General features: G+C 66.6%; 2 protein-coding genes across 22 annotated transcripts; both read left to right on the top strand.

Annotated features, from left to right (window-relative positions):
• Nucleotides 1–1,738: 1,738 nt before the first annotated feature.
• Nucleotides 1,739–12,665, top strand: ZNF512B (zinc finger protein 512B). 8 transcript variants are annotated; one of them, XM_049699810.1, is made up of 17 exons: nt 1,739–1,891; nt 3,984–4,109; nt 4,354–4,496; nt 4,764–4,892; nt 4,986–5,644; nt 5,750–5,976; nt 6,089–6,160; nt 6,254–6,400; nt 6,562–6,686; nt 6,757–6,849; nt 7,015–7,113; nt 7,196–7,366; nt 7,579–7,773; nt 7,918–8,019; nt 8,330–8,392; nt 8,875–8,973; nt 9,245–12,665. In XM_049699810.1, the coding sequence occupies exons 2-17, from the start codon at nt 3,986–3,988 to the stop codon at nt 9,488–9,490; spliced, it is 2,694 nt and encodes an 897-aa protein (XP_049555767.1). In that variant the 5' UTR covers nt 1,739–1,891; nt 3,984–3,985; the 3' UTR covers nt 9,491–12,665. The 8 variants fall into 8 exon arrangements, with proteins under 8 accessions (XP_049555767.1, XP_049555764.1, XP_049555763.1 ...); XM_049699807.1 differs by having other exon boundaries at nt 4,764–5,644; XM_049699806.1 differs by having other exon boundaries at nt 4,764–5,269; nt 5,306–5,644; nt 6,089–6,400.
• UCKL1 (uridine-cytidine kinase 1 like 1) lies at nt 11,460–24,672 on the top strand. 14 transcript variants are annotated; one of them, XM_033410353.2, is made up of 17 exons: nt 11,460–13,046; nt 14,183–14,435; nt 18,011–18,099; nt 18,671–18,873; nt 19,118–19,224; nt 19,411–19,581; nt 19,762–19,833; nt 20,564–20,753; nt 20,835–20,896; nt 21,521–21,537; nt 23,355–23,453; nt 23,534–23,627; nt 23,715–23,777; nt 23,860–23,982; nt 24,083–24,190; nt 24,259–24,415; nt 24,500–24,672. In XM_033410353.2, the coding sequence occupies exons 1-17, from the start codon at nt 12,628–12,630 to the stop codon at nt 24,577–24,579; spliced, it is 2,307 nt and encodes a 768-aa protein (XP_033266244.2). In that variant the 5' UTR covers nt 11,460–12,627; the 3' UTR covers nt 24,580–24,672. The 14 variants fall into 14 exon arrangements, with proteins under 14 accessions (XP_033266244.2, XP_049555772.1, XP_049555771.1 ...); XM_033410352.2 differs by lacking the exon at nt 21,521–21,537 and adding an exon at nt 22,624–22,643 and having other exon boundaries at nt 12,628–13,046; XM_049699811.1 differs by lacking the exon at nt 21,521–21,537 and adding an exon at nt 22,624–22,643 and having other exon boundaries at nt 12,628–13,046; nt 18,674–18,873.
• Nucleotides 24,673–25,461: the final 789 nt, after the last annotated feature.

Consider the following 25,461-nt stretch of genomic DNA (forward strand, 5'->3'; position numbering starts at 1 on the left):
CTCTCCAGCTTCTGGGGGCTGCCCTGGGGGGATTCCTGGGCTCATGGACACACCACTCCATCCTGGATTCCAGGGTTACATCACCTCTGGCAAATCTCCCTCCTACAAGGACACTTGTCACTGGACATGGGGCCCACCTGGATAATCCAGGATGATCTCTGCATTTCAAGACCCTTAACTTAATCACGTCTGCAAAACCTTTATTCCAAATGAGGTCCCATTCATAGGTTCCAGGGATCTGAAGTGACTATCTTTTGGGGATCCCCATTTAGCCCCCTACACAAGTGAGAGCCCTGACATAAGAAACACACGTCACAGCACATGCCCCCACACATACCCACACAGCAACCAGACACACAAATACTCACACAGAGGCATAAACCGAGCCCTGCAGTCTGGATACACACGCACCAACACACAGAGACACGATGACACCAGCGTCCAGACACGCAGCACACTGACACACAGGGTCCCAGCATCCCATGACCTCCTAACATACAGAAAAACACCAGGCACAGTGCACCCCATACACAACACACATAACATCACACGTTGCCCTGACATGCAGATGCGCTGTGGCCTGGACACACACCCACCAAGACCCAGACATCCCCCCACGCCTTGTGTCCAGTCACTTGGACACTAACATACGACTAAGATCTTTCTCACCTAGTACGGGACACAGAGACATACCCTGACACCATGATGGCCAAACAGGACACAGCTTGACGTATGTGGTCATGCAGACACACACCTACCAACTGGATGCACCTCAGGGCACACACACTGACCCCCTCTCCTGAAATCCTGCACGTTTGACCCTGGGGTGGGCACAGTGAATGAGGGAAGGATTACACAGGTCTCTCTGGCTCTGATTTCCAAAGGAAGGACTGACTGACCCCTCCACAGAGGGCCCCTCCCTGCCTCTGCCCCAGTATGGACACTTGGTGCCTCGAGAGAAGCAGCTCCCAGAGGTCCCTGTGAGAAAAGGAAGACTCCAAATCTGCCCACGTGTTTTGTGCCCTGCCCACAAACAGCGTAGCCGAAGCTGCCCCGGCGTGGACAGAGCAGGTAGAAAGAGCCTCGGGGAAGGAGGCGCACCTTTCACCTGTCTCCAAACTAGCGCTCCTTCCCTACTCCATTCATTTCCACGTCTCGGTGAGGTGGGTGCCCCGTCACCCCCAGACCTGATCTCAGCATCCCTGCCAAGAGCCCAGTTCCGGGGCACAAAGGAGCAAGGAGGGCACTGGCTGCTGGTCTAGGACCACCGCCCTAAAGTAGACAGGCTGCTCAGTCACCCCAATAAAGCCCATGGCCTCACACTGCCCCGGCACTGCCAGGAGCCAGGCCATTTCCTGAGGGTGGCCACAGGCAGACGTGGTCACAGGGCTGGTTGGAAAAGAGGCTGGATCCTGCTTTGCAGGCTCGAGGCCCCCGGGGCCAGGAGTTCAAGGTCCCAGGGGAGGGCAGCCTCTTTCGCTGCACCTTCCCGTCGCTTCCATCCGTGCGCGCTGGGCTTGGGGCAGCACCCAGCGCCCCATCGTGCCTCAGTTTACCCCAATGCCTGAACAACACCTCCCGCCCGACGGAGGCATAACTGGCCACTTCGCCCTGACGGCCCAGCCCACGCAGGCGACGGACGGGGTACCGGGCAAGCGGATGGCCGCACGGGCCCCCTCCCCCGACCCGTCTCTCCCGTCGCGGATAGCGGCAGGAATACCGCGAGAGTTCGCCCCCTCCCCCCCACAGTAAAACTGTCAAAGGTGGGAGGGGCGGGAGCGCGCATGTGCGCAGCGCGGCGCGCAGCCTGCGCCGCCCGGACCCCGCGCCCCGCGCCCCGGCCCGGCCCGGCCCCGGCCTCCGCCCGGCCCCGGCCCGCTGGGCGCCGCAGGTAAGCGCCCGGCCGCGCTCCCGGCCGCGACCCCGGGCGGCCCCCGCGCCGGCCGCGCCCTCGACCCTGACCCCGCGCGCAGGTCGGGGGGCCGGACCCGGAGCCCCCGCCCGCCGCCCCCGCCGCGCCCGGACCCCCGCGCCGCGCCCCGCGCCCCGCGCCGGCGTCGCGTCCCTGCCTCCTTCTTCTCCAGAAAAAGTCGCCATTTTGGTTCACTGCCTTTGGGCCCCCCCCCTCCCCAGGCGCCCGGGATCGGCCCTTCCGGGGCCACGCCGGGCCCGCACCCGCCGCAGGTGACAGGTGGGTAGCGAGGCCAGGCCCCAGGTGTGCGTCCCCTGGCCGGCCTCATCCGCGCGCCCGGGCCCAGTCCGGGGTCCCGGGCCGAGCGGCCTGGGCCGCGGTCCCACCGCCAGCGTCGCCTGCGGTCAGCGCGAGGCGCTCCTATCCCCCCCCTCCAGAGGGTCCCACCTCTGCGACCCTGCTGGCCCCTCTGGGGAGGGGCGAGCCCTTTCTCCTCCTGGTGCGCGAGTCACAGGCCTTGAATGGAAGGGGAGTCTCTGCCTCCTAGGCCAGCCCTGGTCCCGGGGGCTCCCAGCTCCGAATTCTTCACCCAAGCTGGAGGAAGGCTGGAAAGGTGGGGCTCAGTAGGTACCCACAGTAGCCTCTGCTGGGGTCAGAAGGGCGCTGGCATGTATCCTTGGATGTATCAGTGTGAGGGCTTCCAGAGAAGTTTGTTTAGAGCGCTCTGGACCCGTACTGACCCCAGGCCCAGGATGTAGGCAGCCCCCTGACCATGGGCAGTGACTGTCCCGATCTCTGATCTCAGTCTGCCCAGATGGCCTCTGGACCTCCTAGGCACAGCAGATCCCTCCTTTTCTGTCTGTTAGAAGTTAGGAGACTTCCCTGGTGGTCCAGTGGTTAAGATGCCACGGTTCCACTGCAGGGGGCACTGGTTCAGTCCCTGGTCGGGGAATGAAGATCCCACATGCTGTGTGGCGCAGCCTTAAAAAAAAGTTAGAAACCATCAGGGGAGGGGTAACCTGCCCACATTCCGCCCCCCTCTTCTTCTGTGGCCTTAAGCGTCCCTGTGGGAGGACCCAAAAGGGCTGAACTCAGAGTCGCCCCAGCTCTCAGAGCCTGGGGTCCCCCAGCAGAATGGGCCCACTGAAGCCCAGCCTCAGTCGGCAGAATGTTGTCTGTGGCCAGGGGCCTGTCGTCTCTGGAGTGGCGCTGGTGGGCCTGTAGGTTGGGGACAGAGAGTCTCTGGAGGGTGGAGGTGAGGAGGTCAGCCAGGTGGAGAGTGGCCGAGGGATCCAGCATGGGGCAGCCGTCTGGTAGGAGGGGACCCGGCGGGAAACAAAGCAGGGCAGGGGGTCAGGGAGGGTGGCTCGGCTGGCACAGGGACCTGAAGCCCGTGCGGCAGGGTCCTTGGTCTGCTCCCCCTGGAGAGGGTGTGTGCGCAGTTGCGGAGTGCGCTGGGGCCGTCGGTGCCCACCTTGGCCATCTTCCAACTGTGTCCTGGGGAGAAGGATGCGAGGGCACCCACCTGTGCCCCAGAGCGTGGCCTTGGGTCTGGGTGGGGCTGTGGGGGAAGGTGCTTCTAGGTGCAGGGCCAGCACAGCCTGTGAGCCGGCAGCCACGCTGGTGTCATAATTGGCCCCCGAGGGGTGGCACTGGCCTCCTCCCCCGGGGCACTCCGCCTCTCCTGGAGCCATCCCCAGCTAAGCGCCAGGTCCCAGGTGCATGAGAGGTGCGTGATTCTCTCGCTCTCTGGGGTTGTGCGTCTGGAGGCAGGGAGCCCCCCGGCGCTGGTGAAGGCTTCAGGGCAGGGCTAGATTCCTCTACGCTGATAGGGTTTTCTGCGTCATCCAGGGAGACTTCGGCTGAGCAGCCCCTCCCCTAAACCGGAACTCCCCCCGCCCCCGCCCATCCACCCCTTCCTCTGCTTTCCCTTGTGGCCAAAGACACAGGCGGGCAGGCTCCCCTTCCTCAGGCCGGAGAGTGGGCCTGTCTGGGGCAGGGTCGAGAGCGGCCCATTTCAAGTCCCGAGTTGGGCCCGGTGGACCTCACGGGCTGTCCGCTTGCTCTGCAGAGATGACCGATCCCTTTTGTGTTGGAGGAGGCCGCCGGCTCCCGGGGTCCAGCAAGAGTGGGCCTGGGAGGGATGGTGGCCGGAATGAGGTCCGACTTCCCATGCTTCACGACCCGCCGAAGCTAGGTAAGAGGAGTGAGGGCAAGGTCGACTCCAGGTGGCCACGGGCGCCAGCGCTGGGCGTGGGCCTCCCGGGATGTCCAGCTCCTGAGAGGGAGGAGAGGTCCACCCTGGGTGGGCCACGGCCTCCTGCCCCTCGTGCCTCAGTGCAGGGGAAGTGAGGCTCCTTGCAGGCGGGACCAGCCCCCTGTGTGGCAGACAAGGCTGCAGGGAATGCAGCTTCTGCGCCTTCGTGTGTCGTGTGCTGCAGGGCTGCCGGTAGGCCGGGGTGGGCCGACAGTGCCCAGCCAGGCCCCACTCTGCTTTGACCCGGGAAGTCCAGCCAGCGACAGAACGGAAGGGAAGAAAAAGGGGCGTCCGAAAGCCGAGAACCAGGCGCTCCGAGACATTCCTGTGAGCTCCCCGAGGGCTGGGTGGGACTCTCACAGGGTCTGCCGGGGAGCCCACTGCCTTGGCAGGCTCGCCTGCTGCGTGTCCAGTGCCGAGCCCTCAGCCCGGATCCACTGGCTGCTCCGTGTGCGAGGGCTTCGAGAGACGGCCTGGGGCCCAGCGAGTCCTGTGCGGGGCTCCCACAGGCCTGGGGACAGTGCTGAGTCAGGGGCTGGGCAGCAGAGGCCTGGGTGGCTGCAGGGTCGACAGCCTGGCCTTTCCCACGCCCAGCTCTCCCTGATGAACCAGTGGAAAGACGAGTTCAAGGCGCACTCGAGGGTGAAGTGTCCAAACGCTGGGTGTTGGCTGGAGTTCCCCAGCATCTACGGGCTCAAGTACCACTACCAGCGGTGCCAAGGGGTAAGGGGCTGCGGCCTGGGGAAGGGGAGGCCTGGGGCCCACCCTGCCCTGGCTGTTGGCTTGGGGGTGTCCACGCCTGCCCTCTCCACCCAGGGTGCCATCTCAGAAAGGCTGGCCTTTCCCTGCCCCTTCTGTGAGGCTGCATTCACCTCTAAGACCCAGCTGGAGAAGCATCGCATTTGGAACCACATGGACCGACCCCTGCCTGCCCCCAAGCCTGGGCCCGTGAGCCGGCCAGTCTCCGTCAGTCGGCCCGTTGGGGTCAGCAAGCCCATTGGAGTAAGCAAACCTGTCACAGTCAGCAAGCCCATCGGCATCAGCAAGCCGGTGACAGTCAGCCGGCCCGTGCCGGTCACCAAGCCAGTGCCGGCCAGCAGGCCCGTGCCAGTCACCAAGCCAGTGCCGGCCAGCAGGCCCGTGCCGGTCACCAAGGCTGTGCCGGTCACTAGGCCTATACCGGTCACCAGGTCTGTGCCAATCGCCAAGCCAGTAACAGTCAACAAACCAGTGCCGGTCACCAAACCAGTGACCATCAACAAGCCGGTGTCTGTGACAAAGCTTGTGACAGTTACGAAACCCGTGCCAGTTGCGAAGCCGGTGACGGTCAGCAGGCCCATTGTGGTCAGTAAGCCGGTGACGGTCAGCAGGCCCATTGCCATCAGCAGACACACGCCGCCCTGCAAGATGGTGCTGCTGACCAAGTCTGAGAACAGAGCTCCTCGGGCCGCGGGGAGGAGCAGCGGTAAGAAAAGGTATGGGGACTCCTGCTGGGTGGGGTTGGGTGTCCCCGGCTGCAGCTCAGGGGTAACAGGGCCCAGAGTAGGCCCTCCTGCTCCTTACCTCCCTGCTCTCTGCAGGGCCGCAGATGGCCTGGATGCCTGCCCCCTCCCGCCCAAGCAGGCGAGGCCAGAGAACGGCGAGTACGGCCCGTCCACCACAGACCAGAGCTCAGCCTTCCAGCTGAGCACAGACCCCAGCAGCAGCCCCCTTTCTCTGGGCAGCAGAGCCTTGGGGGGCAAGGAGGCGCCGAGGGCCGCGGGCCCCGTGTCCCCGCCTGAGGAGGGTGCGGAGCGCACGAAGCACAGTAAGACGAGAGCAGGGGGCGGTGGCAGGCGGGGGCGGCGGCCAGCCGGCCCGAGCCTCCCAACGGTTATTTGACCAGAGCCTTGTCCTGTGTGTTCTCTCCCCCGAGTCAGGAAGGAAACAGAAGACACCCAAGAAGTTTACGGGTGAGCAGCCCTCCATCTCAGGGACTTTCGGACTCAAAGGTGAGGCCTGGGCCAGCCGGGCACCTGTGGGGCCAAGCACACGCGGCGGCCGCGCCCTCAGCCTGCACCTGCCCCTCCCGCGTGCGCGCGTAGGCCTGGCCAAGGCGGAGGACAAAGCCCGCATCCACCGCGCCAAGAAGCAGGAGGGGCCGGTCCCTGAGGAGGTGCGGAAGAGGGGGCCAGCCCCCACCAGCGCTGTCAGCAAGGAGGTGCCGGCCCCAGGGGCCCACCCAGCCCCAGGTGGGAGCTGCTGGGGGGCGGGGCACAGGCCGGGTCTTGAGGGTGGGGCGGGTCCCGAGCCGCGGGGACGGGGGCCGAGCATGGACCCTGGGTTCTGTGCTTGGCGTCCAGGGCATCTGGGAGCTCCTGCCTGCCCCTGAGGCCCTGGCCCTGCTCCACAGGTGGCCCTGAGGAGCAGTGGCAACGGGCCATCCACGAACGGGGGGAGGCCGTCTGCCCCACCTGCAACGTGGTCACCCGAAAGACCCTCGTGGGGCTCAAGAAGCACATGGAAGTGTGTCAGAAGGTGAGGCTGCCCCGTGCCTGGGGTGGGAGGCGCCCCAGGGCCGGCCTCTCACACGCGCGCCCGTCTGCAGCTGCAGGATGCGCTGAAGTGCGAGCACTGCCGGAAGCAGTTCAAGTCCAAGGCGGGCCTCAACTACCACACCATGGCGGAGCACAGCGCCAAGGTATGCCGCTGGTCTGCCCCCGCGCCTGCCCGGCTCTCACTGCTGGCCTCCCGCTAGCATGGCTTAGTGGCTCCCGTGCCTGGCTAGGGACGTCCGCGGCCGCAGCCCCTGGGCAGGGGCGGGGCCCTGTGGTGGCGGGGGCACTGAAGCTGGCCTGCCCCGCAGCCCTGTGACGCCGAGGCCTCGGAGGTGGGCGAGCGCGAGGAGCGGGAGTGGCTGCGGAAGGTGCTGAAGCAGGTGGGGCGGCTGCGCTGCCCCCAGGAGGTCAGTGGGCCACGTGGGTGCGGGCGCCAGGCGGGATGGGGCCCGCCGCTCTCCGGCCACTCACCTGCCCCCGGAACCCCAGGGCTGCGGGGCCGCCTTCTCTAGCCTCATGGGCTACCAGTACCACCAGCGACGCTGCGGGAAGCCGCCCTGCGAGGTGGAGACCCCTTCCTTCCCCTGCACCCACTGCGGCAAGACCTACCGCTCCAAGGCCGGCCACGACTACCACGTGCGCTCGGAGCACGCGGCCCCGGTGAGCGGCCCACAGCCCGGCCTCCTGTCCCTGGGGCACCAGGCAGGCGCGCCCATGTGCTGCCTGCCACGTGTGCTCCGCCTTCCCTCCCAGGGGCCCACGTGCGTCGTGGGTCGGGGGGAGTGAGCCTGGGGTGGGCTCCCGTGTCCCCCGTGCGCTTGCCATACGTGCTCTCTGTGGCTCATCTGGCCTCCCCCTCCCCACCCCCGCAGCCCCCCGAGGAGCCTGCGGACAAGGGCCCCGAGGCTGAGGACCTGTTGGGTGTCGAGCGGACCCCCAGCGGCCGCATCCGCCGCACGTCGGCCCAGGTCGCTGTGTTCCACCTGCAGGAGATCGCGGAGGACGAGCTGGCCCGAGACTGGACCAAGCGGCGCATGAAGGACGACCTGGTGCCCGAGACTGCACGGGTGAGCCCAGCCTCCCAGTCTCTGAGCCTGAGCCCCCGTGACCTGGGAGGGCGTGGTTGAGGGCTTTCTCAGCTCAGCAAGGAGCGTCTGGGTCACCTCCAGCCCAAGCTCCGAGCTTACCCTGGCACCCGCCCACGTCTGCAGCTCAACTACACGCGGCCCGGCCTTCCTGTGCTGAACCCCCAGCTGCTGGAGGAGTGGAAGAACGAGGTCAAGGAGAAGGGCCACGTCAACTGCCCCAATGATGTGAGCCAGGGAGGCTGGGAAGGCATGGGAACGCTGGGACTCAGGACGGAGGGCCCAGGGGTGGCCTTGGGGGGAGCCCTCCACGTGGCCCCTGAAGGGTCCTCAGATGGAGCCTCACAGGCAGAGGGGCCTTGACCTCAGCCCTAGCGGCCCAGCCTGCCCACACCCCTGGGCAGGGGTGACTCCTGGGATCAAGTCCCCCCGCTTGCCCCAGATGGGCCCTGGGTCCCCCGGGCTGGGCAAGGGGTGCACACTGGTGGGGGGGGCACCTGCCGGAGGGCCCGCCCCCACGGTCGCCTCCTGCCCCCAGTGCTGCGAAGCCATCTACTCCAGCGTGTCCGGCCTCAAGGCCCATCTGGCCAGCTGTAGCAAGGTCAGTGTCCAGGCCCTCCCGGCGGCCAGGCGTGCGTGCTTGGTGCTCCCAGCTGCCCCCCAGGGGTCCGCGCAAACCGGGTGTGCGCCCCTGCCCCTGTGGGGCCAGGGCCAGCGCCTCCTGGGATGCTCGCCGCCTCCAGCCCCAGCCATCAGTCACTCAGTCTCGGGTGGTTCTGCCTATGGGGGTTCCTCGTCTGTGCTGGGACAGCCCGACCTGGGCTTGGGGTACGGGCCCTTGGCTTCCCAGGAGCACCTGCCTCTTCCCACCCTCTCCTTGCTTCCCGCCTCCCCTGCAGTGGGGGCACCTTGGTGGTCCTGCCACAGAGTGGCCTCGTGGGTCCCCAGAGCACACCTGGCAGGCACCCATTCAGATAAGCCACACAGGTCGGGGTGGTCCTGGCTGCATCTGGGTACTTCTGGTCCTCCAAGGGCCAGTGGTGGGGCCCACTTCCAGGGGCTGGACTGCCCTGTGCCTTCCAGGGGGACCACCTGGTGGGGAAGTACTGCTGTCTGCTGTGTCCCAAGGAGTTCAGCTCCGAGAGTGGCGTCAAGTACCACATCCTCAAGGCCCACGCGGAGGTGCGTCAGGGACGGGCCTGGTGGGAGAGCCCTGCTGGGCCTGCAGCTGAATGCGCCGGCCCCACGGAGGGGGCTGGGAAGGGCAGGGGCGACAGGGTGACGGCTCTTCACTTGCGCGAGTGGGCGACGTTGAGGAATCTGCTGGTTTCTCTTCAGAGCAGCCTCCGGCTTCCCTAGAGAAGCTTGGGTGTCCCCAGGCCCCGGGTCCCCTGCCGCCTCGCCCTCCAGGGTCCTGGGCCCCAGGGTTTCCATCGCTGCTTCTCTCCCCCAGAACTGGTTCCGCACTTCGGCAGACCCGCCTCCCAGACACAAGGGCCCAGACTCCCTGGTGCCCAGAAAGGAGAAGAGTCCAGCTGGCGGGAAGAAGCGGGGCCGCAAGCCCAAGGAGCGACCCCCTGAGGATCCAGCCCCTGGGACGCCTCCCCACCGGGACGACTGGCCCCCAGGAGGCAGAGACAAGGGGGCCCGGGGCTCTGCTGGCCGGAAGGTGGGAGCCGGCAAGGCGCCCGAGAAGTGAGTTTGCAGCCTGGCAGGTGGGTGGGGCCCGGCCCCCTCTGTCCAGGGTGGGGCTCCAGAGCCTCCTGCCCTCCAGGCCTCCACCCCCCACCCCTGCCTGTTCATCTGTCCAGCGGGGGCGGCCAGCCCTCTCCCCTCCCCGAGGGTGGCCCTGCCCCACGCGGGCTGCCGCAGGGCACCTTGGGCAGGGGCTCCCGGGAGGGCCAGGGCAGCTGCAGAAGTGCAATAGTCTGGAGGGACCTTCGTGGGCCGGCAAGAGGACGGGCTCCAGCCTGGGCTTCGGTGCTGGGGCGGCACGGAGCAGGCAGGTGGCCTCTGGTCCTCGGCGTGTGAGCTCCGCGCCCCATCGGGGGTCCCTGGTGGCCCGTGGTTCTGGGCTGATGAGGGTACCTGAGCAGCCTCACCTCGTGACCCGACACTGGAACCCCAGCACCCCCCAGCTACCTCCCGGGACAGACCCCAAGTCTGACAGCTGCCGTGCTGACCTGCCCGCCCCACCGCACCCCACCCCACCCCCACCCCGCCGTCTTTTGGTTCCTGCACTTCTGCTCTCTACCTCTCCAGGCCCACCTTCCCCTGCGGTGCAGCCCCTGCTGCGCTCGGGCCCTGCCCCACTGGCCCGTGTCCATCGTGGTGGCAGAGGCAGCCCTGCTCCACCGTCCCCAGTCGTGCTCCCCACTCGGGGCCAGGCAGAGGCTCTGCTTCTGCCACTGCAGGGCTGTGGGGCAGGGGCCACGTGAAGTGAGCTCTGGCCTCAGCCTCCAGCTTTGCTAATGCCGCTGGCCTGAGTCGGGTAGCCTGATGGGTTTAGGGATGGGCCAGTCTGGGTTCCGGGGTCACCTGGGGCCCACGGGCATGAGGGGCGGGGACCTGGGGCCTGGCTCGAGTAGTGACCACTGTGGGAAGCATCCTCTCTTGCTGGCCTGGGTTGGCCCGTGGCCAAGCTCCCGTGGGAGCCTCCTTCCCCCTTTTTTAGCTGCTCCTTCGTTTCTGGTTGTGTGGCCTTTTGATGTGAGAGCCGAAGGCCCCGGGGGAGCTTGGCCAAGGTCATAGTAGGTTGGTGGCAGCTCCAGGGCTCTGTCTCGGCTCCCTTTGGTGCCCTGAGGGCAGCGAGGTCTGTAGGTTGGGTCAGGTGGAGTCCAGGGCTCCCTGAGGATGCAGCCACGTGGTTTCTGACCTCCTGCCTGGGCCCCACCTTCCAACCATGGACAGGGAGGATGCTCGGAGCTGCTGGGTTTGGGTGGAGGCTCTTTTCCACTGGGGGGTGGGGGAGGGCTGAGGGCTCGGCCTTGCCGACCCCGGACGATGTGAATCTTGATGTTTGCCCGTGTGCGTGTGTCTCCTGGGTGTAGTGGATGCCAGTCTTGTTGCTGTGACAAGTAACAAACCTTTTTTTTAATTCTGTTTTTTATATGAAAACTCACAACAATCTGACATTTTGGTGCTAAGGGTTTCCTGGTGCCGACGGTGGATCTGGGGGCTGGGCTGGGGTCCCTCTCCTGCTCAGGGAGGCGGTGCTGACTGGGCACCCCTCTGCCCCCCAGCTCCTGTCCTCCTCCAGTCCTTGGAGAGGAGGGGCTCCAATCTGGGCTCAGCTCTCCTCACCCCGCACTAGGGAGACAGTTTCCAGGAGGGCTTTGGGGCCGAGGCGCCATGCTGCCCGTCTCCGGCTTCTTCCTTCAGCCAGAGTGCTCTGACCCTGGGCAGTCCTGGCCTGATGTGCTGGGGGGGGTGTGTGTGGAGACATGGGCTCCCCCCCACTCACACGCACCTGATCTGATCAGGGGGTAGAGGCCTGGGCAGGTGCAGGTAATCCAGCGTCAAAGGCTGAGGCAAGCGGCATGACTTCGGGGCAGGGGGGCTTTCTTTCCTGTGTTCCTGGGTGTCACTGGGGTACAGCTGGTGGAGGTGGAGGTGGGTCGGGCAGCCACTGCAGGGGCAGCCTCCGGGGGGAGGGTGGGGAGCAGGCACTGATGGGAGCCCCACGCGCACTTTGTCCTTGTCACCAATGGTTGGAGGAGGTTGGACCTCAACACCTCTGCTGGGGATAGCTGCCTGCCCCGGCCTCTCAGGTACTTGGCCCTTGGGGAGCGGGGGCTGGTTTTGGCTGGGGGATGCGTTTCATTGTCACCCCCAAAAGTCCACGTGTGGTCCCTGGCGTGGGAACCCCACCAGATATGTGGGAAGAGGTGGGGTCCTGGGTAACTTGATGTTTAGCACTTTAACCCCCTTCTTTGTCTTTAAGGTGGGCGTGGGGACTGCTGCCAAGAGTGGCGCTGGGTTGGACCCCTCTCTCTCCCCTCTTCCCTCCCGGCTTCCATGCTCTGGCTGGTGGGTGGCAGCGGCAAGCCGGTCCTCAGAGCTCTCCTCCTACGGTGGCAGAGCCCTGGGTGCCTCAGCAAGGTCTGCCCACTTCCCACTCTGGTGGGAGTGCAGCCAGGTAGCCTTGACTGACACCTTCAATGAGAGGGACTGAGCGGCAGACACCCCCTCTCCATGCGGTGGGTGTGGACCCTGCCTGAGACCCCAAACCCAGGGCACAGTGTCAGGTCCCTTTCTGAAGATCTACCTCTGGCCCAGCCCACCCCCCTTGCCCCGAGAACAGGAAAGGGTCGACTCGAGGGACCGACACGTCGCACGAAAATAGGATGCACTTTTCTGCTCGTGTGAGGGCAGATGAGTGTCCCCTGGTGTGACTGGTGGCCCTCCCAGTCGTAGGCCCCTCCTGTCCCTCTGGTTTGGAAGGGAAAGAGTGGGTGCACCCTGACCCGTAGAGGGGAGGGCTGTCCCGGTGTGTCCCCCTGGGTGGGCCCCAGGCGGCTGTCCTGGAGGCCTGGGGTTTCGGGGGCAGCCAGCACCTCCCGCCTGGCAGCCACACATCCTGTACTTGGGGTTTCTCGGTTTGGGTGTTTTTAATGCCAGTTCTCCGTAATAAGTGCATTTCGAAAGAGAGGTTCCGGCTATCAACTTGTAACCATATATATACGTATATATTCTATCTACAAAGTGTTTATTTGCAAGATGTTTTGACGGTGAGCTCGGGCCCCGCCCGCCTTGTGACCATCTGTCCCCGGTCCTCGTCCCCGCCCCCCGGCCCCAAGTGGCACGGGGGCGGGCCATCAACTGTATGTATTAAAAATGACTGTATCAAATAAATGTTTATTGATTTTTTTCCAGGGGTTTTGTGCAGCTGAGTTTGTGGTAAAGCGCGGGTGGGGTCCTTCCCCGTACTCGCGCCGCGCGGCCTCGTGGGGCTTCTGCTTTGCGGGGCGCGCGCGTCCTGGTGGGACTTGTAGTCCGCGGGGCGCGCGCAGCCTGATGGGAATTGTAGTCCGGGGGCGCGCTGGCGGGCGCCTGGTGGCGGGCGCCTGGTGCCGGGCCCCGAACCACAGCTTCCGACAGCCTGCGCGGCCGGCCCCCGAGCCCCGCCCAGCCCGCGGAGAGGCCCCCGAGCTCATGGCTGCGCTCCCGGCCTCAGCTGAAGCCCCCCGCCCGGTGCCGCCGCCCCCAGCGGCTGGAGACGAGCCAGACCGGCTGGAGGGGAAGAGCGAGGACCGGTAGGCGCGGCGCGCCCCTCGCGTCTCGTGGTGGGGTCGGCTCCGGGAGCCAAGCCTGGACCAGCGGAGGGTCCCCGGGGCCTGGCGGTGGCAGGCCCTCGCGGACGGCCGCGGGAAGGGGCCCGTAGGGAGGGCCCGCGTGGGTCCTCGGTCTGTCTCGAGCAGACGGGGTGCCGAGCCAGCGAGCACCCGGGCTGGACTGTGCGCCCGCCGGATGCTCCCAGGTGGTCAGTGCGTTCCGGGAGCCGCACGGACTCGGCCTGCCCCACTCGAGGGCCAGAGGTCGTGATGCTGGGCGGCGCGGTGCTCAGTGCCTGCCGACTGCCGGCCAGGCGCCGGGGGAGGGGACCCTGGAGGCTCTGGGGGCTTTGCAGGAGGGGAAGTGGTGGCGGCCGCTGTCACCTGGTTGGGGGGGGCGGCTTCCGCTGTCGGCCTCGGGCTAGGCCCCAGGGGGTGACGGCCAAGCGGCCCTCGGGCGAGGGCTGGCTCCTCACTTCTGGATCTGAACAGTCCCTGAGCCAGGGCCAGCGTTGGCCCCACGCTGGGGCCAAAGGAAACTTTTCCAGCCAGGTGCCTGTTCCTGGGAAGTGCCGCGGCCTGGACTGCTTGGGACTGTCTGGGTGCTGCCAGCAGAGCCGCTGGGCGGGCGGGGAGAGGGATCGCAGGGGTGAGATGCCGGCAGCAAGAGGCTCCCTGAGCCTGGAGGAGCATCTTGTGTTCCTCTAGGCTCACCCCCTCCTGGGGAGCAGTGACTCCGAGCCTGGCTTAGGGTGATAGGGGGGAAGAGGGAGGACCTGAGTCTGTGACACTTGTTAGTTCTAGAGAATCTGATGTAGCCTGAGACCTGATAAGCTCTTGAGAAGAACACTCCCTGCAGACACAGAACGGTGGCAGCAGCCGTCTGGCTCTGCCCCGTGCACAGACCGCGTAGTGGGCATGGGTGCCCCTCACGGGGCTGGGGCGGCAGTGGTCTTCCTCTCCTCGGAGCGTGGTCCTCAGGGGACAGGAGGGGAGCCAGGGCCCATGGGGTGGCCCTGGAACTGCCTCTGGACGTCACGGGGGAATCGCTCCCGTTACACCCTGCCTTCTCTGCGATGTTCCTCAAGCATGTCCCCTCCCCCTCCCTGCCTCCCCAGCAGTCCCTGCGCGGCCCGAGGGGGCCAGAGCTGGCCCTGGTCAGTGTCCGGGTGTCTGTGCAGATGCCTCCAAACCGAGGCTCTCCCCGCCCGACCACGGCTCCGGCTTCGCCTTCCGCATCACCATGGCTGCACGATGTGGTCTGGTCGGTCTACCTTGCCGTGGCTTCTTGTGTGTCTGTCCCTCCAGAAGGTCAGTCCGGTGAGGACGGGGACCTCGGCCTACCTTTGCACTGGACATGCTGGTGGACAAGTGAGCACCTCGCAGTGGTGACAGGGTACCCCCCTCGGGCTGTCCCTTGGTGAGGTCCGGGTGGGCATGGGTCTGGGGGCTGCCGCTGGGCGACTGGAAGGAAGCCTGCTGGACTCGCCTAGAGCAGCGGGGAAGGAGGGGGTCCCACAGGGGGATTTCCAATGGGTGGGGTGGGGACAGTACAAGTTCCTGGAGCCTGTTGCACACCTTTAGGGCTGCAGCCCCCCCAGTCCCCCAGTTCTCTCTCTGCTCTGAGAAAGCTGCCCTGATTTCCCTGTCCCTGAGCCAGTCTGGGGCGGCCCCGCCTCCCCAGGCCAGGCCCCAGCAGGCCAGCTCCTCCCTCCTGCTTCTGGCTTCATTTGACTCACTCCCCCGGGAAACTTTCCTAAAGCAGGACAGGGCATCAGGGCTTCTCAGCCCCGAGCCTGAGAGCGCCTTAGTGCGGTGGGCAGGGCCGCAGCAGGAGGGAGCAGCTACCGCGGGGCAGGCCTGTTACCCTGAGGCAGCGCCCCGGAGGGGCCGCCTTCAGTGTGTGGACCCCAAGTGAAACTCTTTCTCCCCTGAGCCCCCGCCAGCCGTCTCCACTTTGATGCTGTCGGAAGCCTAGAAAAGCTGGTGTGAGGGCTGGATTAATTACAGGGAGGGGGCCAGGGACCTGGGACGGCAGTGAATACTGCGGCCGCCCACCTGAGGGCCTGCTCTGCCTCCTGCTGCCAGACTGGGGCGTGGCTGTGTCCCCAGCTGAGCGCTGAGCACGGTGGCCTTGGGGGACGTGCTGGAGCCTTCGTGGAGGGTGGGGGGGCGGGCAGTTATTCTCGGAGGAGGCCTCAGCAGGGTAGAGTTTCAGGTTGTTTATGCCTCTCGGAGGCACCTGGGGGCAGGGGTGCTCAGCTCAGCTCCGCTGCTCGCTGACCCCTCCGATTCCCTGTCCCGCTGGTGGGGTGCGGGCGTGGGCCCTGCCGTCCCCGGCAGCCCAGAGGTCTGCAGCTTTCTCCAGGCCGTTCTGGACGAGGGGGGCACGGTGGTCCTCAGCCAGCCCTGCGTGGGCAGTGTGCCAGCCTGGGCTCAGGAGGGCGGTTCACACCCGACGCTGGCCTGAGGTCCGCCTGGCTGCTCTCGGCAGCTCAGTGCTATTAATATCAGGCCAGCGCACAAGCCCCAGCCGGGTGATCCTCTTAGGCGGCCGGCGCTGAGTGCCGTTGCTTCTGCACGGGCTCCTGGGGCCTCTCACCTGTTGGCCCCCCGCCTCCCAGGGGACAGCCTCTGCCCGCCAGGGCCTGGACCCCACTTCAGCCTCTCACCTGCTGTGCTGCCCACCCATGAGGAGCAGTTCAGGGGGCTCCTGAGCTGTCCTGGGGGGCTGCCAGGGCTCTAAGAGGCAGTGCGGCGGTGCCCTGCACGCACCTGGGATCACCCTGGTGCCCCGGTTTCCCCTGTGTCCTGGCCATGAGCAGCCCCCAGGCTTACGCTGGCATCAGGGTCTCGGGGTGCTGGGCCCTTGGAGCAGAAGGCAGGTGAGTGGCTGGCCTGCTGTCTTCCGGTGAGGCTGCCCATCTTCGCTGCGTCTCGGCCACCCCCAGCCCCGTGTGCCGTGTCTAGTGCACGTCAGGGCGGAGACGGGCCAGGTGCTCGTGGGGACCGGCTGCCGGCTTTGCTTGGGGCTCTCAGTTACCAGCCGACGCGTGTCCGTGTGGCTCATAGCCCTTTGGTGGACTGCCTTTTGTCCTTGTGGCTGGCAGCACCCTGTCCATCCATGAGCAGGGAGGTGAAGGCTCTCCCATGCCACGGTTTGTCCCATTGTGGAGACGGGGTGAGGCCTGCTCTGAGGGCACAGTGAGCTTTGTCCCCGGCTTTGAGAGAGAGCCGGGCTTCTGGAGGAGGCAGTGGAACTGGACTAGGTTGCAGAACTGGCCTGACGCCGTCAGGCCTATTGCAAGCCCTCGGCCGGGCGGCTTTCTGGCAAGGTCATCCCTGGCTAACCTTGGGATCTTCCCTGAGGAGGTGTCTGTCCCAGGCTGTCCGCGCCACAGGCCTTGGAAGTCGTCCGTGGTAGTGGCCGTCGTCACCTCGGTAGGCCAAGGGTCAGTCACAGAGAGGGGTGAGGGCTCCTGCCGGAGAGGCCAGGGCACCAGCCTGGGGTGAAAAGCAGGGGGACAGCAGCAGTGCCAGCCCAGGCCTCCCATCCCACATCGGCCCCGCGAGGCCGTCTGGCTGTCCGTGAGCGTGCTGGGCACAAGGGCGGGTTTGCTGGGGCACTGAGGCCCTGCTCCTTTGCAAACCAGGTTTTCTGTGTTGGCTTTTCCTCCCCGGGTAGGAGGCACAGACTGGACGTTTTCCTCTGGGGCTGTGCGAAGCTGCCCTCCCCAGCTATAGGCTGTCGGTCATCTCCGGGGTCTGTGGGTCGCTTGCGGGGAGGGCAGCTGTGTGTGAGCCCTGGGGGCCCCGCGCTCGCTGTCGGGGGATGAGCGCGTCCAGGGGAACGGCCAGCGCTGCCCTCCGGCTGGGCCTTGAAGACACCACTGCTTGTGCTCCGTCTGTCTCCTGCTCGGCTGAGTGAGGCAGCTGTCACTGCCCCGTCATCTGGGTGTCCCACTGTGGTGTTGGCTCCACGGACGAGTAATTGCTACTTCCAGAGGCAACACAGGCAGCCAGTGATTCCCGGGGCTCGCTCCCCACGCCGTCCCAGTGACGGAGGACCAAGGCGGCGCGGTGCTGTGTCCCCCCGGACGGTGCTGCACGCCTCCTGTCACATCCGATGGCCGGCTTTCCTGCTGCGTAACTTGTGCTGACACGGCCCTCTGTGCCCTCGAGAGCTGCTGGTGTGGCTCGTCACGTGTTAGGCCTGAGCTAATTCCTTCCACTCCTCCCCCCGCCCCACACACGTGTGCACACAGGCGCTGTCCTCCTGGCTCTTGGCAACGCTGGGGGTGCTGGGAGCACCGCACAGCTGGAGACGCCAGTGTTCCTGGCAGGGGACGCTCGGGCCACCCTGAGCAGGCCAGTTGCACAGCACCCTGCGCCCTGGCCATGACAGCAGAAGCTGTAGCGGTGACAGCGAGCTTCAAGGACAGGTGGCCGTCTCTGTGCACACGTCTCACAGGCTCACGCTAGCTTTTACGGCTCGGGGAGCTTTGCCTCGAGGATGCCTTCCGTGTGTGGCTCCTCCTCAGGTTCCCACCGCGTCCCGAGCAGTGTCCATGCCTGGGGCTCCAGCCGCGGGTGGACACACATCCTGCCGGGGTTGTCCGGTGCACCCCCAGGTTCCCGGTACTTTCTTCCTGCCTAGATGATCAGCTTGCCTTCGGAGTCTCTGGGTCGGGTCTGCCAGCTGACGCTGTGGGCAGTCTCTCTCAGGCGGTGGTGGAAGTACCTTTTTCCTAAGCTGGTCCTGCCCCCGGGGCCACCTTCACACTGAGTCTGCGTCCCAGCCTCTCAGCATAGACTGAGCCGGCATCGGGCAGACGCAGCCTCTCGTAGGGCCCTCAGCCGAGCCGAGCGTCCCCAGCTGTCCCTGAAGGCTTTGAGGCCTCGAGGCCTTGAGGCCTTGGGCCAGTCATCACTTCCATGCCTTTTAGGGGTATAAACCCACAGAGAAGTCAGCACAGCCCCGCTCGAGTGGCGTGGCACGGCGAGAGCAGGCACAGATGGCGTCTGCGTCTCCCAGGCAGGTTCCCGCCTTGTGCACAGCCTCTGGGGGCCTCCGCCCTTCAGCAGGGCGCCCCGGGTCTCCCTCCCCGTCCGTCCACACCACCGCCGGCCCATCCCTTTTGTCAGCGGCCTCTGTCTCTGGAGCCCCTCTCCCTGCGTGTCCTGCAGGGTGGCACAAAACTAGAGGGCCGCCCAGAGTGTGTCTGGGGAGAGGACACAGTCCTCGACAGGGTCTTGACTGGCCTTGGCGTGCCCACCTCTCATCTCCGGGGGGGAAGGGGGCCCTCGTGGCCCTGCTGAGGCCCGGTCCACGTGGGAGGAAGAGCTGGGCCCGGACAGCGCTCCCTTGTGTCCTCCTTAGCCACCTGCCGTCCCTCTGGATTTGTGGACGGTGGCAGTCCGAGGCCCCGGGCCCAGCGGACGGGCTGCAGCCAGGTGTGCTGTGTCCCGCCACGAGCCCGCTCACCTTGGCCGTGCCCACGTGCCTGCGTGAAGGCACCATGTGGACCAGTCACGCCAGGCCCAGCGTGGGGTGGCAGGGGGGGTGGTGGCCCTGGGCCAAGGCAAGTGTGCCCTGCCCCCCACAGCAGCGGCGGCAGCAGCAACGCGGAGTCCTTGGACAGGCTTCTCCCACCTGTGGGCGCCGGGCGCTCGCCCCGGAAGCGCACCACCAGCCAGTGCAAGTCCGAGCCGCCCCTGCTGCGCACGAGCAAGCGCACCATCTACACGGCAGGGCGGCCGCCCTGGTACAACGAGCACGGCACCCAGTCCAAGGAGGCCTTCGCCATCGGTGAGCGCGGCTGCGGTGCACGGGGGGGGGCCGAGGCCGCCGCCCGCCCAGACCCCCGAGCGGGCGGGTCGGGCAGAACCCACCGCCGTGCCCCAGCCGGTGCTTCCGTGATCCGCGCTGCTCGGGCCCCTCGGTCCCGGTCAGCCCGGGGTGGAGGCAGCGTTGGGTGGTGGGCACCGCTGGGACCCATCTGTGAGGCTGACGTGGGCCGCTCCGCTCAGGGTCTCTCTCACCCTCTGCACAGGCCTGGGGGGCGGCAGTGCTTCTGGGAAGACCACTGTGGCCAGAATGATCATCGAGGCCCTGGACGTGCCCTGGGTGGTCTTGCTGTCCATGGATTCCTTCTACAAGGTAAGGGTGTCCTGCGTGAGCAGCTGCCTCCACGAGGTCCACGGCTCCTGCCCTGGCCTGGGGCCTGAGCCCGGGGCTGCTTCTCCTTCTGCTGCTGCTCCTCCCCCCGCAGGTGCTCCTCCCCTTGCAGATGCTCCTCCCCCCCGCAGGTGCTCCTCCCCCCCGCAGATGCTCCTCTCCTTGCAGGTGCTCACCAGGCAGCAGCAGGAGCAGGCCGCCCACAACAACTTCAACTTCGACCACCCCGATGCCTTTGATTTCGACCTCATCATCTCCACCCTCAAGAAGCTGAAGCAAGGCAAGAGCGTCAAGGTGCCCATCTACGACTTCACCACCCACAGCCGGAAGAAGGACTGGGTAAGGCCCTTGGGCTCAGCCCCCACCCACAGCCGGAAGTAGGACTGGGTAGATACGCCCTTGGGCCCAGCCACCGCCCACAGCCAGAAGGAGGACTGGGTATATATGCCCTTGGGCCCAGCTGCACGGGGCTGGCGCAGGGGCCTCGGGGCCGCCTCCACACACACGGTTCCTTTGCAGAAGACGCTCTACGGTGCAAACGTCATCATTTTCGAGGGCATCATGGCCTTTGCTGACAAGACACTGCTGGAGGTGAGGACGGGTTCCAGGACGGATGGCCTGGCTCCCTGCTCCTCCCGTGGGACTCCCCTTACACTGGCCTGCATCCCTGTCCCGTGCCGTAGCCCCAGGGTTGGGTGAGGAGCAGCCTTGGCTCCTGAATCTCACCCCCCGAGTCAGGGCTTCAGCTGCTGTTCTCTGGGGTCCACATGGCTCCCAAGGTCAGAGCGATGTTGGTGGGTGTGGGTTCACCTGTGGGTGTGCATGTGTGTATTCCTGCCTGGGAGGGAGCCAGCCTCCTGCATCTGCGCTGCTCGTGAGGACGTCCTCTCCCCCGGGAGGCTCTGGGCAGCTGCCCCAGGTGTGACCCACTCCGGGCCAGGCCTTGGGAGCCACCTTCCCCGCCCTGCTGGGGCCTGGGGGGCACAGCCGGCTACGCCCTTGGCCTTGCTCCTTCGCTGGTCCCGAGTGTGAGTGTGCTCAGGGCCCAGGAACCCCACTGCTCGTCACGCACGCCCACGCTCAACACTCCACGTGCAATGCACACCCGCCCCCCCACGCAGCCACACCACACGCTCCCCCTGCCCCCGCCCCATCCAGACCCGAGCGGTGCCGCGCAGGCCTGCTCTGCTCCTGGGCCCACACGCAGACCAGACGTCCCTGCCAGAGCCCGTACCCTGGTGCTCACTCTGGTCCTGCTGGTGACAGGGCCTTGGAGCCTCTTGTGTCAGGCCTTCTTCAGCAACTCACTCTCCCCGTCCAGCTCCTGGACATGAAAATCTTCGTGGACACGGACTCTGACATCCGCCTCGTGCGGCGGCTGCGCCGTGACATTAGCGAGCGGGGCCGGGACATCGAGGGTGTCATCAAGCAGTACAACAAGTTTGTGAAGCCCGCCTTCGATCAGTACATCCAGCCCACCATGCGCGTGGCGGACATTGTGGTGCCCCGGGGTGAGCCTGCGGCCCACCTGGTGGGGGGAGGGCGGGGGGCGGGCAAGGCCGGACCTCACCCTCCCTCCTGTCCCGACCCAGGGAGTGGGAACACAGTGGCCATCGATCTGATCGTGCAGCACGTGCACAGCCAGCTAGAAGAGGTGAGCCGGTGCCCAGGCTCCCGCGGCCCCGCCAGCCCTGCTCCCCACTGCCACCGCCCACGGCCACCTGCCTGGGTGGCCCCCACGTTTACTGCCCCGTCGTGTGCCGGCCAGAGGCAGCTGGGCTCCCTGAGGGACCTTGGGGCACGGAGTACCTCCAGCGCCCCCAGCCTGAGCTGGGCCTCGCACGGAAGGGTGCGCTCCTGTCCCTCCAAACCCTTTTGGGCCACTGTTGGGTTTTGGTGCTGAGTCCCACGTCCTGAGCGTCCTAGGAGGTCACACACCCCGGGCTGGCCCAGGGCGCCGCCCACCCCTCGGTCAGGCTTCACGATGGGGTGCTCGGGGCCTGCGGAACAGAGCCCCAAGGGTCCTGGCTCTGACAGCCCAGCCCAGAGGTGCCCACGCCAGAGGCCACAGGGAGCGGGCCCCCTCCCATGGCAGGCAGCCCCCCGGGACTCTCCCGCTACGGGGCTGCGGGGTGTCCGTTCCTGGGTGGGGGTGGCCTGGCTGGCCGAGGCACACGGTGGCGACAGGCCGTGCCGTCCGGTGGCTTTGAGGTGAGCAGTGCTGCTATCACTGATGCCCCACCCCATTCCCTTGTGTCTCCTTGTGTCGCTGCGGCAGCGTGAGCTCAGTGTCAGGTAAGTCTTCCCACACCCGTCTGCACAGATGGAGGCATTTCCAACATCCACAGGGAGCTCGGAGTCTGGGTTGTCACCCAGGCAGGCAGCGAGGTCCCCTCCCACCATGCCCACCCCCTGTGGTGGACCCACCCCCGGCACAGAAGGAGTGGTGTGATGGCCGCCACACCGCTTCTACCTGCCCTTGCCAGTAGTCAAGGGAATTAAGGCCCAGAGAGGTTAAGGTGTTTGCCCAAGTTCACATAGCACCCTGACTCGAGGCTGGCCAGACCTCTCTGGAGGCTCCTGCCCGACTTGGGGCTGGTTGTGTGGGGTTGGACCCGAGGGCACAGCTGTCCTGAGCCAGCGCCGCTGTGCCCCAGGGCAGTGGCCACAGGCCTGTCCTCCAGCAGCCAGAGGGCCTGGGTCTGCAGCTTCTCTGCTTGAGCTGAGGGGCGGGTCTTTACTCCCCCAAGCGGTGCTGAGGCACCCCACCCCCCGCATCCCGGCACCCCGGCCCACCCTGGCCCTGGAGCCGAGGCACAGAGAGCCAGGAGGAGCCCCCAGGAGTCCTGGGCTGCGCATCCTTCCTGCCCACGAGAGGGATGGGGCGCCTGTCCCCACGCAGTGGTCGGCGGAGCTGGGAAGCACCAGACCGAGCCTCCAGCTCGAGCTGCATTGGAAATGCCTCCAGGCCCGGGCGCCGGCCTCCAGCTTCCTGCCCACGCATGAGTCTCCGCTTGCCTCTCACCGGGCCCGGGGCACCTGCGGGTCTGCCCACGTCATGTCCTCTGGAAGCCTTGTTTCAGAGAAATAAAAGTTTCCAGGAAGCGTGGCTGTGGTGGGTGGGAGGGAGGGACCCGCAGGGCCGAATGCAGTGGACTCTCGGGTGCTCGCGGGCCCGGGGGCGCGGGCTGCAGGGTCTCCCTGCCGCCAACCCCGCCTCCTGCTCTTCCCTTCCCCAGGCCAGCCGGTGGCCACGGAGACCACCGTGCTCCCCGCTAAGTGGTCTTTTCTCTCTCTTCTTTTCCTCTTCTTTGTAAACCCTGGGGTCTCCTGCCCTGTTCCCTCCCTGACCTACTCTTCGCCTCTTCACGTGGTGGGCAGAGGAAGCTGCGCTGGGATCTGTGAGGACAGAGTGCTCTGCCCGTGGTGCTGCCTGCGCGCGGTGTGCCCGGCGCTCTGCAGGCTCCCCCCCTCCCCTCCCGCCCTGCCCTCCTCTCCCTCCCCTCCCCTCCCGCCCCTCCCCTCCCCTCCCGCTCCTCCCCTCCCCTCCCCTCCCTCTCCTCCCCGCCCCCCCACTCCGCCTCCTCCTCCCCACCCCACCCCGCTCCAGGCTGGGGCAGCAGGGGCTGTGCGAAGCCAGCTCTGCCCGCCTCTCCTGAGGGGGTCGCACATCACCTGGGGGGAAGCCTTAGGCGGGGCTTGGCCCCAAAGTTCAGCTGTTTACCCAGGGAGAGGTGTCCTGAGGTTGGGGTCCAGATGCCCAGCTTGGGGGCTAAGATTCATCTGCACGTGTGAGGTCTCGCCCTCCCACTGCCAGGTCCTGAACGGGGAGGGGACCTGGAGCGGGAAGGGAGGCCCGCACCGCAGCCCCTGCTTCCTGCCTAACGGTCAGCTGCTCTGCCTTCCACCGTGTCTCTTAACCACTGCCTGGCTGTTACGGCGGAGGGCATGTCGGGATGGGGCCCTCCCTCCAAATCAACCACTGGGAGGGTGGCCTCCACCCTGCGCACCCACCGTGCCCACCACGACTGCCCCCTATAGTCTGCGGCGGGAGGATGGGGCTCTGCGGGAAGATGCCCCTTCTTGAGTCCCCAGTCGCTTTGTGTCCCCAGGGCCGCGCTGGCCTCAGCGCACCAGTGCCACCCCCTGCCCCGGACGCTGAGCGTCCTCAAGAGCACGCCGCAGGTGCGGGGCATGCACACCATCATCAGGTGAGGCCCGTCCCACTCCCCCGGCCTGGCGGGCGGGCGGGGCCGACCTTCGCTAACCCAGCCGGGCCCGCCGTTGGCAGGGACCGGGAGACCAGCCGCGACGAGTTCATCTTCTACTCTAAGAGGCTGATGCGGCTGCTCATCGAGCACGCGCTCTCCTTCCTGCCCTTCCAGGTGCGGGGCGGGGGGGAGGGAGGGGGCCGGGCGGGGAGGGGGGAGGGGAGGCTCCTCGCGCTCACGCCCCGCCCCCGCCCCGCGCAGGACTGCGTCGTGCAGACCCCGCAGGGCCAGGACTACTCGGGCAAGTGCTACGCGGGGAAGCAGGTACCAGGGGCCCGACCTGGGCGACAAGGGACTGGGGCGGCCGGAAGGCGGGGGTCTGGCTAGCTCAGCCTCGTCCCCCCAGATCACAGGCGTGTCCATCCTGCGGGCCGGCGAGACCATGGAGCCTGCGCTGCGGGCCGTGTGCAAGGACGTGCGCATCGGCACCATCCTCATCCAGACCAACCAGCTCACCGGGGAGCCCGAGGTGGGGGGCCTGGGGGAGGGGGGTCCGTGGGGGGGCGGGGCACGGGGAGCCCAGGTGGAGCCTTCGGTTTGGGCCGCCCTGACCCTGTGGCTGCCTGCAGCTCCATTACCTGCGGCTCCCCAAGGACATCAGTGACGACCACGTGATCCTGATGGACTGCACAGTGTCCACTGGCGCGGCGGCCATGATGGCGGTGCGGGTGCTGCTGGTGAGTGGTTGGGAGGGGGCGGCGGGCGGGGGCGGGCGCTGGGCCCAGCTCACGCCCTCGCCGCGCAGGACCACGACGTGCCCGAGGACAAGATCTTCCTGCTGTCGCTGCTCATGGCGGAGATGGGCGTCCACTCGGTGGCCTATGCTTTCCCGCGCGTGAGAATCATCACCACGGCGGTGGACAAGCGCGTCAATGACCTCTTCCGCATCATCCCCGGCATAGGTGAGGCTGCCCGGCCCTGTCAGTGACAGCTGGGGGGGCAGGTGGGCCTGCGCCCCCACCACAAGGACCTGCTTCTTCCCCCAGGGAACTTCGGCGACCGCTACTTCGGGACTGACGCCGTCCCCGATGGCAGCGATGAGGAGGAAGGGGGCTCCGTGGGGTAGCCGCCCTCCCCGCCCCCAACCCCTCCTGCTTCCCCGGGGCTTACAGGGTAGAGATGTTAACTTATTTTAATTAAAAAATGTGTTGTCCGTGTACCTTGTCTAAACATTTTGTAAAATAAAACTTGAAAATTAAGCTGTGACTGGTTAGCTGGGGTGCGGGAGTGGTGTCCTGCCTGGGCCCTGGGCTTGGGGAGTGGCCCCCAGGGCTGCCCCAGTCCCCAAGCGGCGAGGCCACTGTGGAGAGAGAGGGACTGAGGAGCCTGGCCTCCGCTGGGTCCTGGTTGGGCCCCCACCTTCCCCGCAGGACAGGGGCTTCTGGTCTTGTACTTGGCTTTTCTCACCGTCCAGGGTCAGTGCAGATCTAGGAGAGGACAGAGCTGGGCCTGCAGCTCCTGGCCCTGCTAGACTGGCCCCTTGGTGGCCACCTGGCCTGGGCCTGGGGCTCTGGGTCTTACAAGATGTCGACAGCCTCCACAGCCACTTCCCTCCCGCAGCACGTGTTTGTCCGCGGCGGGGGCGGGGCGGAAATGGGTGTGGGCGGGGCTGGAGGAGGGAGTGAGGAACCGGCCCTGGCCTCGCAGGAACCCCGCTTGCAGGGGATGTGGCCGGTGCCTCACTGAGCCGGCCACACCGCTCAGGGTCAGAAACCACATCCCGCCCTGCCTTCGCCGCTCCCAGGCAAGGGCACCGGCGAGGGTGCTGCCTGCCTGGCCCCACAGCCTGATGCCAGTTGATTCGCAGCTGCTGCGGGTGAGCTGCCAGAAGCATCCCCCACCGTCCTCCACCTCCTGGCCTGGCTCTTGCCCTTTCCTGCCCTCCTGGTCTCCTCGGTTTCCACTCACCTCACAAAGGCCATGTCATGGGAAAGCTCGTCATGGGGCG

Source organism: Orcinus orca, chromosome 16, assembly GCF_937001465.1.
Source record: "Orcinus orca chromosome 16, mOrcOrc1.1, whole genome shotgun sequence".
In the NCBI taxonomy this organism is placed as follows: Eukaryota; Metazoa; Chordata; class Mammalia; order Artiodactyla; family Delphinidae; genus Orcinus; species Orcinus orca.